Genomic DNA, 17,698 nt, shown 5'->3' on the forward strand with positions numbered 1-17,698 from the left:
GGGTCTTGCCAAACCATTTGCAGGTTATAGTCAGCCAAACCTTGAGGGTCTTCGCATGGGGTTTTTTAAAACCCAAACTCCCAAATGTCAACGGGGCCTCAAGCATCACATCTAATGTGAATCTGCCTCACTAAAAGTGAGAGTTGAGAGCCTCCGGATTTGGCTCTGTGCTGGCATATCACAATCACCACTTAGAGCTGACCACTTGTAACAATGATGTGGGATTACTTCAGATATGAAGAGGTGTGGGGAAAAATGTTTACTTTGCTTCCTAGTTTGGAGAAAACCCACCATCTAAGAAGGAAGCTATTCACAACAGTGAAGTCTCCAAAAACATGTGTATTAATAGTCACTGGAATCTTTATGGAGTAGGCATTACTCTGAAGACAATTAGTCTGGTCATCTAACAAGATTTTTAACGTTAACTACTTTAGCTAAATAAATGAGTAGTTGGTTGGGTTATGTGACCTATCAGTAAAAGGCCCACAAAAATATCCAATGTGGGAAATACCTATGAGTTGGTTCAAATAAATGTCTAGTCTACTTTTTTCTCTTTTCCATTTGCCTGGCCGGCTAAGGGTCAGAACGCTGTTCTTTTTGGGTTTTACCTCACTTTTCATTTTCCCCCTCATACTTCTTATAGTGGCTTTTTTGCTCAATCAGCAATGGATTGGCAAATGCTTCTAATGATCAAGAGGTGAGCAACCAAAGAGGAATCCTAGTTATGGTGGCCAGAAAGCACACTAGACACTTGAGCGTCTTTCTATTGACTAGATTCTCTACCTCTATATTACTTTGTGAAGTTCTCAGAAGGAGTTTCTATTCCACAGCCTACTGGCTAAAGGCTCCTGGATGAGGGTCTAGCTGAAGCTCAAAGGGGCAGTAGAAGTATACGCACATGCTCATAGGTACAAGCAGGGATGTGGAAAAGAAAAAAACCTGAAGGCATATTAAAAAGAAAAGGAAAACAAAGACTTCTCATGAAAACTATGCACTCTCCTGAGAGTCTTTTCAACAACCCATGAATCCTGAGTACTTCTTGATGAGGAGACTAACATCATTATAGAGAACATGATGCTTAGGAAGCCTGTGTTTCCACTGCAAATCACACACTAACAAATACAGAACAGAACTTCAGATTTAGATGTCTACATGCCCATTTCAGTGCCTATCAATAGATTTATATACACACAACATCCAGGCATTCCATTTTCAGCATCTTGCCTACAATTACTAAACAGATCATTACAGCTGCTGGTGGCTAAAATCGGAGCTGCCAAGTTAAATTTAACTCTGCAGGTGCTGATGGCAGAAACTTATTTATTACGTAAGCCACACAACCCTGCAACCTGGGCAGTCAGTGCTCTAACAGAAGCCTCTACCTAAATAACATTGCCCTGAATCATCAGCAATGTAGGATTTGTTTTCATTGCATGTACACCAGTCACCAATCACTTATTCCTGAAGCACTAAATACAGGTTTAAGGCTATGTCAACATTAGCAATGATTTGCTGCAGCATGAAAGGATCAGTAGATGGAGGTAGTTGGCTCTGAGTCCCTTTCGTTTCCTCTACTTGCCATTCAGGGGTTTTACTTTGTACTGTATTTACTCTGGTTTCTTGCACTGAATGTATGGGTCTTGAAGCTGTCCAAAGGGCCTTTATGTCTCCAGTTGGCTCTGGAATGCAGTTGGCATGCACCTGGAGTGGGGCTTCTACTTTAGTTTCCTCCAAAAGAAATCTGGTCTATGCGTGTCGAACTAACATGAGGCAAATGGTGAAAGCAGAGGGATTCATTTCAAGTCTGCTCTACTTCCCTAACCCAAAATACTTGAGTAGATGCAGCCTGCTATACAGTAGGATTTATTTTATGAAAAATGGCTTACCTACACCTTCCTACACCACTTCAACGAAAACTATTCCCTTATTAATACCAGTAAGTTCAGGTTTCTCAGCCCTGGTTTCTAATCTCCACTACATCATTTATGAAATGATCAGATCAGGAGACAAAGAGAATGCAAGTGGAATGTGACTGTATAAATTGCTCTGTATTGGAAATCTCATCCCATTCTGTTATTTACTTTTCTCCAAGTAAGATAATTATATTTGTATAGGTATAGGTATAGATATAGATTAGATGTTACATTACAAAGCCACAAGGGTTCCTCATCTTGTTAACATGATGGTTGTCATAGTTTGTTTTGTTTTGCATGAGCAAGAGCTCATTACCGAGAACCCTTGTCATTCACATCGACTTGTGTCTTCTTAATGGAGCATTTCTGAAATGAATGGCAGGACATATACATTTCAATTCCAGCTATACCTTGGAGTCTTGCTCCCACTGAAGTCAACGGGGGCTTCAGGACAAAGGAAGCTGTATAGCTTGTGTTTGTACAGGCACACCCTCTTCTCTTATTCAGTGTGCTTTTAAGGAAGACCAATAGTGATTTTCAAATCGTTTTGCTTTCAGGCATTATTTCAGCTGGACTATGTGGCTACCTTCTGGACTAGGTTACTTGCACACTTACTCTCCATTAGGCTCAAAAGATGCTCAAAGTTCTTTGTATTCCTTGCAGTGCAGTAGGATGCCAGGATACGAATACACAAGCCTTACCCTGTCTCAGTTAGCCAGAATAGGTATAGTTTGCTGTGCAGAAGAGGTGAACTAAAAACAAGTCTCACTGCTGGGGAGGGTAATAGCAGCACTGCTTTTGCATCAATCCCCTGCCAGGCAATCCATAGACTGACACTGATGGTTGCTCTGGAGGGAGTCACTTACCCTCCAAGCTAGAGGTAAGATGCCAGATAAGCAGTAGCCTGTAAAAAGGGATTAAAATAAGAGAGAAAACCAGGGGGAAAGATTAAGATAATTTACCCTTGTATATTGTATCCATCGTAAATCCCATTGTCAGTATCTATTGTTCAAGTACCTGACAAACTTCTGTTTCTATCCCCTCCGTAAAAGCCTTCATCATACGGAAAGTTGCGTACCTTTCATGGTTTTATAATAAACTGGAAGTGAGTAACAGTGTGATATCAAAGGAAATAAAACTCCAGTTGCTATTGCTGCTGGGGTTGCCTTCTGAATGTGGCTTATACAATATTTCATCTGTGCTGACACCTTTCACTCTCAATTATTTGGCTGCTGTCAAAACAAATCAATCATATTATAGCACTGTGTCTTCATGTTACCATTCCACTGCAAGTTAGCTGCATTAGCTTTGAAATATATGGAAGTATAACATTTATCTCTATTATTTATTTAATACAACTTTCTCCCTTGTGAGTTATCTCACAAACATAGCAAACTCAAATTATCTGATGTCAAACGTTGAATATATATAAATACCACTAAGAAATTTTAAAATAATGGCACTCATGGGAACATAAATGCATAAAGATACACTTGATAAGTCTTACACTTACAACCAATGATATTTTTCTGACAAATGGAACAAATAGTATATGTTTTTAATTTTCGTTGCAACTGGCCAAAGTGCTCATATTAGATAAATGTAATTTCATAAGACATAACTTTGAACTACCACTCCTGCTAAAGCAGAGTAAAACAAAGATTTAAAGAACTGATTTTGTTACCAGTAAAATGAACAGGAGGAAAAAAAAAAAAAACTGGGACTGAATGTTTTTTAAAGATGCTACGGTGCTGGGAGTGGAACACGGTCTTCCTTTACAGTTCACAAGCATTGACTTAGGAAAGGAAAAGCTAAAATCTCAAAGAGAGAATCTGAAAGTGATTGCTCTGCTCAGATTGCTAGACTTACAGTTTTCTGAGAACATGTACAAAATTTGTTCTTGAAAGGTTTTATCCTTTTAAAAAGAAACAAAATAAAAGAAATAACTTTCAGGGTGCCAGTAAGTGAATTTCCTGAAAATGTACTCCTATCATTTCCTTGCTTTTTAGATAGGATTCATGTCCTGTTACAACTGCATCTTCCAAAATACAGAGGCCCAATATACTGTGAAAATTACAACAGGTTTATCACCTCCAGACATTTACCTCTTCTTCATTTATTACTGCTGATGTAATGGGAAATCAGCTGCACGGTGCAAAACACATTTACGAATATTTGGGTTGTGAATAACTTTAAAAAAACAAGCTGAAATACAAAGGATGAACAGAAACAAGCAGCACTGGATGAGGAAAGGGACAAGAGACTGAAAGGGGATCTGAGAAACAGAAAGGGAAAGATATCCAAAGCATCAGCATTGACTTGAATAGAATTAATCATGGAAGTGAGATGAGCAACTTGTCTTTATGCTGAAGATTTCTTTTTAACATCGCATGATTTATCATAACATAACACAACCAAGTGAAAGAATAGTCTGTAAGATATGTCAAATCTACAGCTGATTAAGTTTAAATATTCACATTAAAATAAATAAGAAAAAGTTCCTGTAACAGGCGCTGTCTATGAATCCATACTGGTTTGCATCTTGCTAACCTTGGTGGAAACTTCCAATGCTTCGACAGGCTGGACAAGGTCACTGTAGGTCCCAAATAAGGAAAATTCACCTTATTATTGCAGCTACTGAAAAAGAGCCTAGCCTCTTTTAAGTCTATAAATCAGGACAAAACTTAAGAATTTAGGACATTTAGCAAAGATCTAGCTGTGTCTGAGGAGCTCAAAGCATCTAACAGCCACTTTGTAGGAAAGCATAGCCCTAACTGTCTGCACACTCACAAGTTGCAGAAAACATGCGTGAATTGTCTGCCATCAGATGGACTGTCTGGGGCGGAGCGCAGAGCAGAACACAGGTCTTGCATCTGTGGTATCTGCTACATCTGTCAGAGTAATAGGCTTGTAAAGACAAAACGTTCAAGGAATGAAAGCAGCTTCAGGGACTGGTAGCAAAATGAGACCAAGGCCTGAAGATCTCCATGAGTACAAAATTCTGCCCAAAGGACAGAAAATCTCACAGAGGTCTGGCAATGAGAAAACCCAAGGAGTTTCACTTTCATCATTGCTGATGTCACCAGACAGGTCCTGTTCCCATTTCTAGAGCAATCTCAGTGACAGACAAAATTCTTTTCTCAAAAAAAAAAAAAAAAAAAAAAAAGGAAAAAAAGATACTGGAAAATGTTTCAAGATGCATAAACTTTAAGATTTTAATAAGAAAGTCATAAGACATCTTCAGAACTTTCCATGACAATAAAAAAAAAAAAGAGGTCTCCAAAAAAGAGGAGGTGTGTGTTTCTGTAGTACAGAACCACATAGACTTTAAAGAAATTTCATTTAAAAAATTGGCTCCCAGGGGGTTAACTTGCATGTTCGGAAAATGTTTCAAGATGCATAAACTTTAAGATTTTAATAAGAAAGTCATAAGACATCTTCAGAACTTTCCATGACAATAAAAAAAAAAAAGAGGTCTCCAAAAAAGAGGAGGTGTGTGTTTCTGTAGTACAGAACCACATAGACTTTAAAGAAATTTCATTTAAAAAATTGGCTCCCAGGGGGTTAACTTGCATGTTCCATGCATTCAAAATTCACACTATTAAAAATGCCCATAAACCCAGTTGGTCAATAAAGACTTTGTTGTTTTTATGAGTCCCTAAATATATATGTGCTTGATTAGAATCTCACCAGTCTATCAGGAACACAAGTTTGTATCCAGGGAGTTTTTAAAACATGAATCATAAGGATTTTATTAATACAAACACCATGGAAAAACAAAGGAAATTAAACCACAAAGACTATAAATGTCTGACTTAAACCCACTAAGGCAAGGAAATTAAGAGTGAAGGCTGCAAATCCATCCTGGTAATCCTTCTATAACTCACTCTGTTGCAGTAGGGAGTTTTGGATCAGCATGAGAGTCGTATATGCATATACCATATAGATGTACCTATCTATTTGCATGTGATCTACCAGTGCATGTAGCATGTATGCTACAACGCGGAGGTGAGGAACAGAGTGGCAAACACTAGCTAGGATTTTCACTTGCATTTGAAATTTCTTGGGTTTTGTAAGATTACAGTAAGTTAAGTGCTTAACATTATTGGAATGAGTTTTCTCTATATTAATTTAAATTGTCATGGTCTAAATTCAAGAAGAAGATTAAAGGCTCCTGGAAACAGGTGCAAAGATATACTTTAAAAGCAGCATTAAAATGCATCCATGTTCTGGTTGACAGCAATTTCATTTATAATCCTGCACCACAGAATATTCCTGCCAGGAGCAGTATCATTCTGAGTCAGGGCTGAATAAAGGAGTACATTCCCAGAAATGCCCAGGTCTTGCATACCAGTCATGCCACAACTCCTAGCCTAGCGATCATGTCTGCTAGAGGGAAGTTAACCAACAGGGGTTTGGTGGAAACTTTGGAGAGGAGCAGACTACTTCTGTCTTTTCCATCTGCTTCTTGGCATACAAGCCTGGAAACTTAGACTCTGCCAAAACCTGGCCTGCAAAGTTTAAGTAGGTGTGAACACTTTGATTTCAGAATTAATTTGATCTACATCACATCATTACTCTTCACTGATGCTGTTCCATATCCATTGGTAGTGAAAAAATAAGCATGTCTGGGGCCTGTTTTGGGTGGAAGTCAACAACAGAGCACACAAGCATTAAGACTGCTGCATTTTAATGTCTCTGATGGTAGGCCTTTAACTTATGGGGCAGAAAATCCAAACAACAAATAGCTAACACACTGGGAGTGATCAATAAACAACTAGTAACTAATAAAGCCCTGAACCTTTCACATTCCCTTTGTGAAGGCAGCAATTTGCCACTGAACAAGATGAGCGATTAACATGGGGCCACAGCATTCCCACAGGACAAGCCTTGTATGGTGGAGAAAAAACAAACAAACAAAAAACCAGCCCAGTAAGGTTCTTTCTGTACTACCTTCAGAAAAACAGGTTTTGCCCTTTCTCCCAAAAGCAAATGTTAGGCCTTCTGTACAGTATGTTCCCTGGGAGACCAGACAGAAACACAAAACCTTGTACCTACCCCATTTTTAGGGATCTCTGCCTGTTACTTCAGTTCCCCTACAACACAGTTTAGATGGGATACAGCTGTTAGCCTGGGGAAACCTGCTGTAGTGGCTGCTAATCCGCACGCGCTCCATGCATGCCACAGTGTGCTTACAGATGCACAAATTTCTCCTATTTCTGTCCACATACAAAGGTAGGGAGGTCAGTCTTAGGGGGTGGCTAACCCCTTCTTTGCGTAAGTGAGCCCTTCACAGTGACTGCATTATGTGCAGCATTTATACAGTGATAGGGGAGGTATATTTGGTTTAAAGGCTTCACAGAAATTGCTAGCAAGTGCAGCTCCTTTTCTCGGTTCTTGTCATTCTTGTTCTGGTTATGTTAGTACACTGCAGAAGTACCTGGGAATAAACTATTCCTCTAAGTGAAACATCATTTTGATTATTACTGACATTGGTGCTCATTAAAATACATAAGTGAAACACTGCCTTTCTGTAGACTCTGAAAGCTATTTCATGTTACTTGAAGGGGAATACAAATGAATAGGGACTGCATCACTTTAGTTAAAAGGGGAAAATGTTCTAAAATACTGGAATTTGGACTCTAGATCAGTAAGCAGTTGAGGTTTGTAGTTTACTTCTCTTCTGTCTCTTTTTTGTTTTTCATCTCTCTCTGATTTCTGATTTTTGAGGTGTGTGTACATGGGGGAGTGGAGACAGAGCATGTTTACTTTATCTGTTGCACAATTAATGATACAAATCTATGTTCAGATGAAACAAGATCTAATAAATGTAAACAATACTTTTTTCCCTTTTTGTTAACATGATCTTTACACAACATTCATTTTGACTGATCTCTCCACATAAAAAAAGCCTTTTTAATTTTTTTCACCTTCAGCTATGTCTATTGTTACCCATATCAGCGCATTTTAATGGCTGTCTCCTAGCTCTCAAGATGTTTAATACATTTCCCCTTCCATTGTATTGTAGCTAAAATATGACCTGCCGCTGTTTAAATAATGTAATTTAATGATTTCACATTTTCAGCCATGCAAGGCTTCCTTTCAGCACTGAAGCCTTTCACTAATGATTTGGGGAGATAGTTTGTTCTCATTTCTTTCAGAACTCAAGACTGAGAAAATCTGGCTTGGAAATAAATTATTGACATCCACTTTAGGAACAACACAATGTGTAGTGGAAATAAAATACATAAAGTTTCAGTGCCATGAGGCTAGAATCTCCAACTTGTCGATTTCTTTCAAGGTTCAGGTGTCATTCAAGCTCCATAACAGTGGAGATATCTAAAATACTGTTGTGCCATTGCTCTGTGATGTAATATATTTGGGTCAACCCTTTGAAGAGAGACTACCAGATTGTTATCCATGGTGTGCAAGCGGCCAGCAGTGAGCTGGTAGGCAACACCGTGCTAGTTTCTTCTCATTTCGAACATGCATGCTATGCTAAAAGGATAGCTATAACACATTAACTTTTTAGCTAAAACTGCTTTGGCTGTCACGGAAAAGTGAATGAAATGAGAAGACAGCTTTTAGCAACTCCTCAGCAGTGGAATACCTTCCCATTTCTCAGTGATTTCAACATGAAATCAACAGGGTTAAAAATTATATTAAGAAAACAAGACAGAACTAACTCAGCTTTCAAAAAAGGTATCATTCAAAAAAAGGTATCTTTCTGTTCAGATATGCAGAAATATTACATTGAGACATAAAAATCAGATGGGCTTAAGGAGCAAATGTCTTTCCATGAATATCAGCTCCCAGGCATTACTGAATATCTCAGATTAAGCAACTACTAGTCCCTTGGAGCGACTCTTGAGAAGGATAACTAAAATTAAAAAAAAAACACCCTCCCCCCAAAACCTAGAGAAATCTGGCCTGGCACAGGAAATGCAGAAACTGAAACTGTTCAGCCCAGAGAAAGGTTTCCTGAAGCCGGCAAGTTGAATATTGATGAACACCAATTTGGACAACAAGAGGAAAGCTGGCAGAGTGTTTTCTGCACTAAGTCAATAAGGACAGGCCAAGAAGCAATGGACTAAAAGCAAGAGACAGGCAACACATTGTCTTGTAGGGCACTTGCCTCACTTTTTCCCTTCTCACCACCTCACCATTGCTATTGTGACACCTCTGAAACTTTTGCTGATTAGGAAAGCACGGCTGTGTTCCAGCTGTAATTCTAAGAAATGGTAAGGGGAAAACAGGTGTGTAAATTTCTTGGATTTCTTGGACAGCTTTCTTGGATGTTTTTTAAACCCTTACTTTCAGTGCTTTTAGTGGATTACAGTAAAAAGTTATGGTTGTTGATTTTATTGTTTTCTTCAAAGAACTGTTGGTGGAAAGCCAAAGTTCCATAGGTGAATCTGTGTTATGTTCAGGGATTTCTGTTCACTCTAAAGCAGATGGCTCGATTCTGCCACCAACCCCCTGGCATCTCAGTAAATTGTATTCTTTGTATATTCCTTGTGCAGATGAGAAATTTGCTTAATTGGAGGCAGGGAAAACATATTTTTGTAAGTTTCACAGCAAGATTTTACACACTCACTGTCCTTCCTTCTGTTCACACACGTTTGATTTATTTGCTCAGGGAACAGATACGGTATAGCAGTGCGTATGGCAAATGACACAGTGTAATGAACAGAAAACAATCAAGTATGTATCAAGAAAAGTATTTCTGAAAGAGGCTTAGTCTAAACCTCTTTTCACTTACAGCAACAAAATTCCTATTGACTTAGTGGTGATCAGGACCATATAGCAACAGGACAATTTAACACAAATACATTTGGGAAAAAAACCACCTTACTTATAAGTAACTGACAACTGAAGAATAGGTAATTTCACTGAATAAGTTATACCGTGTGAGTAATTTCCATATCATTAATCACTCCATTTTACCAATGTCTTGAATTTTCAAAGAAATTCTTGTTTTCCCATTTTAAATACTTAACATATTTCCTCTATGATTCCTAGCACTGAATGCTCTTTTCTCCTTCCACAAACAAAGGTTTTCATTGTTTTATCCAGTCACCCTGAGGTCTCACACTTATCACCCTGAACCAGACCTGAAAAACCTTGAGAAGAAAATCAGTTAAACACATATGTGGATAACACAAAACGTAGTGGGGATGACTCCCTTGATCAATGCTTAATATGAATTCAAGTACTCTGTCAGATCAGAACTTTTCTGAATTCATACATTATTCAAAAAGTCTTAACGGTGTCAATTTTGAGTTACCTAGCTGGGGTAGTTTGTGATGAAGAGGTTTAGAAGCTTACTGATGAGAAAAGAAAAAGAAGACAGGAGAAGACCTATCTCACAGGAGGTGTGGACATCTATGCTCGATTGCACTGGAAATTCAGGGACAGCAGGTGTGATAACAATGGGAGTAATAACACATGTTAGAAAACAGCATGAAAACATGTCCCCCAGTCATCTAGGTTGACCATGCCACAGTGAGGTTTAAGAGAGATGGAAGTTGACGAATGTGGTCTGATTTTGCCCAAAGGGCAGGAATAACCAAAACTGTGTTGAAGCCTGGGCTCCTATGAGTATACCTATAAAAATGCTGTCTATAAAACAGAACACACATTCTATTATTATCTTCCAAAAACCAGAGACCAGAAGTCAATCAGCTTCAGTGGAACTGATGATACCACATGGAAGCTGAAGATGTTCTCTAGAAACACAGCACTCTCACCTGGCTCCTACCTTCATTCACACATGCATTGGGTAGTGGGCTATAGAGGAAGCAACAGAAGCTTACAACGGTGATTCAGGGCTCTTAAGAGCTATCTTGACCAAGTTGCTTTGTTTCCTTGTGTATCAGTTTCACTTCCAAATAACAAGGGCAGCGGCACTTGCTTAGAGGATTAGGAAGGAAGGGTAGAGAGGATGTCAAACAACAATGCAACTAAGTGAATTCATGTGTTCTGTTCCTTTCACGTACTTTATGGAAGGTGTGACTGCATCCATAGACAGGGAACTGCACCTGACGCTCCAGCAAGTCCCTATTTGATCCCATGCTTCTATCTACCAGTAAAGAATACAGAGGAAACTTTTTCATCTGGTAAGGTCATTGCTTGTGAAATTTATTTGGCAGCAGAGTTACACCTTTTAGCTAGCAATTAGACACCCATGGATAAACTAAAGAGCAAAGGTTGCCTGGCTTAATCCCTACCCTCCAGCTTTGCAAGACAGGGTGAATAAATGACGTAAGAACTGCACGAGCTTATGTTTATTTATAATACTACATACCCAGCAACTATAACCTGGAGCACTCCAGAGTGGAAGGATACATTTTTATAATGCCTGTTTCTTCATTAAGATTTCATCATCCACCTACGCTAAAAAGCCACTTCCCCTTCACTTTGTTATATCTGCTTTTACCCGCTCCTGTTCCCGCATTATTTTTTTAATCTCCAGTTCCCTACTTTACATGCACTCTCAAATTTTAAACAAGTAAAATTTGTGCATTAGTGTGTCCTTTTCATCTATGATTTATGAATGACAGGTTCTTCGGTGCAGCTTAATGGTATGAGAGAGACATTATTTTAAACATTAAAGTGAAAACCATTTACAACTATGATAAGAGAGGTCTGTTGACATTAAACTTTAAAACATGCACAAGGTAAAGGCAAGTAGCTGCTCCAACAGGTGAGAGTACTATGCATGCGGTTTGTAAAAGAGTTTGTTCAACACATTAGCTGTCTCTTCCTTTTCTCTGTTTCACAACCTGTGGGATTTGGTGCTTCAAACAATTCATCTGGTAATCAGCAGCCACCAGAGTTTAATAACTAAGAAGTACTTAGGGCACAGTGCTGAGCATTCATTCAAAAAAACCCCAAAACATTCCGCTCGAGGAAAACTTTTCTTACCATTTACATCAGCAAGAAATAAAAATAAATAAATGAGTAAATTGAAAGAGCTAAAGCTTTATTTTGATAATTCTTGCTCACAGCTTTATAATTTTCACACTGGACAATCACTTCCTTATCATCCTCTTCAATTAAAGCTGTACTATTCTAAGATATCGGCTAATACTTATCTTGCTATGCTTAGTTCAGTTTGCTCTGAGATGCAATCAACATAATTAGGAGTATTAAATACATCTGTATTTTATATCATATGTGTTTGGATTGATTACTGTTTCTAACAGTGTTAAACACATTGGTTGAACAGCAGAGAATATTAGGGAAAGGCAGGGATCTTGTAGAACTGCTTTTCAGTCTTATTTTAGACCACAGGGAGAATGCAGCAGATATCTTAGGGTAGAAGTGTTGCAAACATGGTACAGTACAGACAATGGGGAGGATACATACAGAGATGAACTTCTTGCTTGTGACTTCGGAGTCACGTAATTCCCTTGACAGCCTGGAGGAGGATGGCAAAACCTTATTGATAAAGCAGACCTCCCACAGCAAGAACAGGAACTCATATCTGGGGCAGAGATGGCAGCTGAGAAAACTCTATTTGATAATAAAAGTTTTTTTTAAAAGTGATTTTCATGCAATACTTTGGTTTTAGTTGCCCCTATTCATTCAGCTACCCTAATCAGCAGTGGTGAAACAGAATGTTTTCCTTCATGCTGCCATTTGAAATTTTGAAGTGAACTGTGAGTAGGGAACCTTGATCACTGATGACAGAAAAGCCTAATGAATCATTCAAGTACTTTATGTTACTGACCCATTGAATCTAAGACCCAGCCTCCAATCTGTTTTTATAAAAATGCAAATATCCCTTGAGCATCTCTCAAGTATTCAAAAACAATCCAAGTATTAACTTTCAATTCAACATCTCATTGGAAAAAGATAATTTGGTTTAAAAGAGAGAAATGAAGTGAAACAAACAGGCAAAAGAAGCTATTAGGAAAATGGTAAACATGACTTACCTTGTAGATTTTGCAATGGCAAAGTCATAATGCCTCCTGCTGCAGCTGCTGCTACCAGCCCTTGGATGTTGGTGAGATTCGCTGTAGGTAGAGTTAGGACGAGTCCTTGCTGGCCCCCCAGCTGCCCAGCCATGTTGAAAGGAATAAGGATCGGCTGATTCAGGGCTGGAGTGCCTCCTGGCATCACCCCCGCTACTGCTGAGGCTAACTGTTGGGCTGTCAGTAATGGCTGTAACAAAACATAGAGACCAAGCCTATTTTACTGCTCATGGCTTGGTATTACATGCTTACAACTCTTCTGGCTTGGGATCCTTTCATGTTCCATTACAGACACGCACTGCTTCCAATATCTTTAAGCATACATTTTCACCAACACAGAAAGTTTTGACAAACTTGACAGGCTGAAGCTGTAAGCCTTACAGTCATGTAGCATAGTAGCAATCCCAGTTGAATCTAGACTGAAAAATTCATTACACATGCACCAAAGACAATTTATGAACACAAGGCCTAACTCAAGTCAGCCCACAAGTACCTAAATGCCAACATTTCCCAAATTTTCCCAGTTTTATACTGATTGGTAAAAGCTGAAAACGCTACAGTAACAATTACCAGAAGCTATGTGGACCAAGACTGTCCTGGGAAGTGGAAGAACATTGAGTATCTTCTTAAGAGTATGGCTGAACTGGGATAAAACTGTGAAGTGATATGGGAAATATTTTAAAATGTTATACAGCGCCATACTATTATGCCTACATTTTGGTCTAAAGAAAATAAATACCTGGCATAAAAGATAATTAAATGCCTTTACTAAGGCAGGAGCTGTGTGTGACAGGCAGAACTGTCAGAGCCAATAAGGCTGCATTAAAATTGCACAAGCTTTTTAATATTAAATTATGACATGTGTTTCAAAAATAACTTCTATAAGAAATTCAAATAATTTAACCTCCTACATATGCAAAAACACTTAGGCTTTGTTTTAGAACAACATACAAAAGGCTAATCTTTCCAAACAAGTAACTTTTAAAACATATGCACGATGCATACATGTTCCCTTTTTGTAATATGAAATGCAACCAAACAGAATCACATTTTCTACATTACACAGATCAGAGATGATCAATTGCAGTTATTTACTTTTCATCGAATTGCATGTCTCGATTAGTCGAAAAGAAAGATACTGACCTGAGGCCCAACAGGGAATGCAGGATGGGACTGACTGGGTTGGTGCTGGTCTGCTGGGCTTGTGTCAGGCAGCACTGTGTTTCCCCTGGCCTCTGAAATCCAGAGAGCAGATTGACTTTAATATCAAGCCTGAGGACTGGCACATTACCTTCTACTCTGATGTCACATAACATCAAGCTGAAAATGATATGTTAAAGTGCTTTATCAATAACTCAAGCACTCAAATCACTTATCAGCTGCATAAATTATGCTAACATTCATTCAGACCAGCCAGCTCATTCAAGGAGCTACAAAAATCTGACAGCAGTGAAACTGAAGCTATCATCAACCCAGCTAATGTGGGATGCATTATACATCAATTTACATACAGTACATGAGCACTCTGTGCGTGTGGGAACTGCATTTTTTACGCTTAGGTGAGCATCAGCCATTCTAATTTCTGAAAGCAAAAATTATCTGAAAAACAATCAAGTAACATCTACTTTGTATCTTAATAAAGTATTTTCTTCTGTCAGTTACTGAGGCAGCAAAGGCTGTACTACGCACAATAAAAAGGCACTAGGAAAACTGAAAACATGTATGCCTCCAAATGACACCTTGTTTTCTAAATTGCATGTGGGGGGTGAGGAAAATTCTGTGAAACCAAGGATTTCCAGCATTTACTGAGATGATCAATATCCAACAATCGAACTATATGCTGGGCACTAATGACTTGCTAAGCACAGAACATAGTCCAGCCCTACTGGATTTTGCTGAAGTCTGCAATACAGATTTGAAAAGGAAAAAGAGAAAGAAAAACGTCCTATCAGTTATAAGAAAGTACCAAGATGTTTTCAAAACTACGTCCCAATTCTCCATTTCCTTCGGGTAAAGGACTCGCATTGATTCACAAAGTTTTTCAGCGCTGATGGCACGATCAGGCCCACATTTATCTTTGAAGCTGAAAGAATGACAGCAAGTATCAAAAGTAGCTGCAAGAGTACTGTGGTGTCTTAGAAAGAAAACCCTGGCAACGGTGTCAGATTTCCTGGTTGGTACAATAGCTTCTGTACTGTTAGTTTTTTCTGATGAGCGGTTGAAATCCCATTCTAAGTAAACTCTAATAAGATGCTCTTTTCCAGTGTTTGTCCTATGAATAGCAAGCACAAGATAATTCAGAACCAGTTTATTGGCACACCCTGGCATGGTAAGGAAAAAGGATACGATCCTGTCATACTTATAAATTTTAAAGAGAGTATTATCAGCTCATTTAAAACAAATTCTTCTATATATTCTCCAAGGGGACAGACTTATAAATAATGGAAAAATGAAAAAAAAATACTTCAGCACATTAAGGTACAAATAAAATTGACTGCTACGTATTATTCAATTGAATTCTATCTTTACAGCAAGGTGTCAATCATAACAACATTTCAGAAGAGGATTAAACAATAAATGTGCAGAGTTATTATGCAGAAATCTGAAAACCTGATTAATTTGTAATATTTTTGTGTGGTCTCAAGAAGCCAGAAATAGACGCTGCTTTGGGAATACTTACAAACAGTCTATTGAAATATCTGATTTGGAACTAATAAAAACATACAGACTTGCTGACATTTTATAAAGTGAATTCTATAAAAATATGTTTGGCATTTTAATGACCACTGTCATTTAATAATGAGAATAAGCTGACCTACTATAATCGGTGAGGACTCCAACAATTGCCTAATAACATGCAAAAAGAGACCCAGTCACTAAATTTTTTATGTGCAATTTACTCATCCAAGTTACTTGAAAAGAAAGAAATGTAACCAGATACACGAGATTCTGTGCAAACTGTTTCTGAGAAATGCATTGCAATCCTAGTGCTGCTGCTGTCCCTAAGACCAAAGATTGGTTTTCTTCAGTATGGGTTCCTCCTATACAAAATGAAGTGCTATGTTACTAAAGACAATTTTACCTTTGGTAATTTCCACATATTGTGATGAGGTTTTTTTAATCTTCTCATCACAGCTGTATGTATAAAGTGATATTAGATCAAAGGCTCAATACCAATGAATATATCACTCCCCATTGAGATCAAATCTTATAAATCAATTTTGTTCACGTAATTTTAAGGGCTGAGAATTTTGTCTTTGTGTGTGATTTAATTAATATTAAAACAAGCTCCTGATAACCTGTAATGTCATTAAATCATCCTACGAAAGCCTTGGGAGAAGAACAAAACTGGAGTCAAATATTCACTAGAATTAGATTTTATTGCAATTACTATAGCTTGAGCTCTCAGAAAATAAATAAGTTCTGAAGAAATATGCCTGTGCTTTAGTATTTTTTTCCATGGTGCCGCTATCCTAAGAACCACTGCTTTCTGTTAGCTGTACCCTAAGGATTTTGCAATATTTCATCTCACAAGCAGTATACAGTACAAATGGGTTGGTTATACAGGACCATAAAGCCAAAATTAATTACACTGCTTTCCTTTTGCATTGTACTAATTGGAATCACTTAGGATTACATTCCTTTCAGACGGCCACTCATCGCAGATGATGGATCTTTTTATTTCAGCGCTTGAATGCTCTGCCTGCTGCTTCCAGCAGCACTTGCCACATGATGCAGGCACCTTACCAAAACAGCACACGCTTTCACGTGCCTGAACGCAGTCCTACATGGCACCCTATATGAACTGATGCATGCTGTATCTCAGGCCGGAATTCTCACATTTCCTCTCATGCCCCTTCTAATCCACCTGCTGTAACGGCCACTCAAGAGTCAAGACTTTTTTCAAGACTCACAGGAAAATCTGCCTGCTGGGCTGGCAGCAAATACAGCGACATGAGGTTTTCAGGGTTAAGCTCCATTGCATCACACACAGTGACAGCATTTGTTCCTTGCTGTATGCTATCTTCAGTGAGATGCATAGGTCAGAGCTCCCAGGAAGGCTACTTTTCCTTTTCTACCTTATAATATTGACCAGGTGGATTCCTCTGATCTCAGAGGATCTGAGGAGTTGGGAGAGCTCTGTGTCACAGCTACTATTTCTGATTCGCAGACTCTTTTCTACTGATTCGGAAAAATACCTTCCTTAAGACCATTGCCCTAAACTGGCAGCACACAATCCCCTGCATTGTTTTTCCCTTCTGTTTTACCACCTTTATTTGAGACTTCATTAGTTCCAGATGCTGGAATGACCTCTGCAGGTAAATTATTCCCCTGTCCGAATTCCAGTCCTCACTAATAAATAATGGCCTGTCAGAATCCAGCCTAGATTTTCCACTTGTCCAGATCCAGGCCATTACCTCCTGTTAGGTTTTCCTCCAATGCTGCTCAGCTTTCTGTCAGAGAGGGGTATGGTGGCAGGGCTCATAGCAGTCCCTGTGCAGCTGGAGAGCTACCAGCAGCACCTTCTCTGTTCTCCCCTACACTTTGGAGAGGTTGTACTCTCATTACACATCCAGTTGCTGGTGCACGAGGGGCAGGGAGAAGGCAGACACAGGGCACCTGCTCTGGAAAGAGAAGCAATTCTGCTTAATGCCATTTGCCTAGGCAGGGAGCTAAGACTTCTCTTATAACTGAGCACTGCCATCACAGCCAAAGTCAATGTGTTTGCTCAGTAGTACCGTATGAACAGACAGGAGTGCTACTGCCATGGTGCGGCCATGACTGTAGCCAAGGCTTTAATATTTA

General features: G+C 38.8%; 1 protein-coding gene across 1 annotated transcript in view; it reads right to left on the reverse strand.

The window, feature by feature from the left end:
• Positions 1 to 17,698, reverse strand: part of POU6F2 (POU class 6 homeobox 2) — a 316,318-nt gene that overhangs the window by 167,542 nt on the left and 131,078 nt on the right. The window contains exons 3-4 of the mRNA XM_009641557.2: positions 14,036 to 14,127; positions 12,854 to 13,082 (exon numbers count right to left, since the gene is read on the reverse strand). Of these exons, the coding sequence (XP_009639852.2) occupies positions 12,854 to 13,082; positions 14,036 to 14,127 (321 nt within the window). The remainder of the gene's footprint in view (positions 1 to 12,853; positions 13,083 to 14,035; positions 14,128 to 17,698) is intronic.

This window comes from Egretta garzetta, unplaced genomic scaffold (genome assembly GCF_000687185.1).
Source record: "Egretta garzetta isolate BGI_Z169 unplaced genomic scaffold, ASM68718v1 scaffold127, whole genome shotgun sequence".
Classification (NCBI taxonomy): domain Eukaryota; kingdom Metazoa; phylum Chordata; class Aves; order Pelecaniformes; family Ardeidae; genus Egretta; species Egretta garzetta.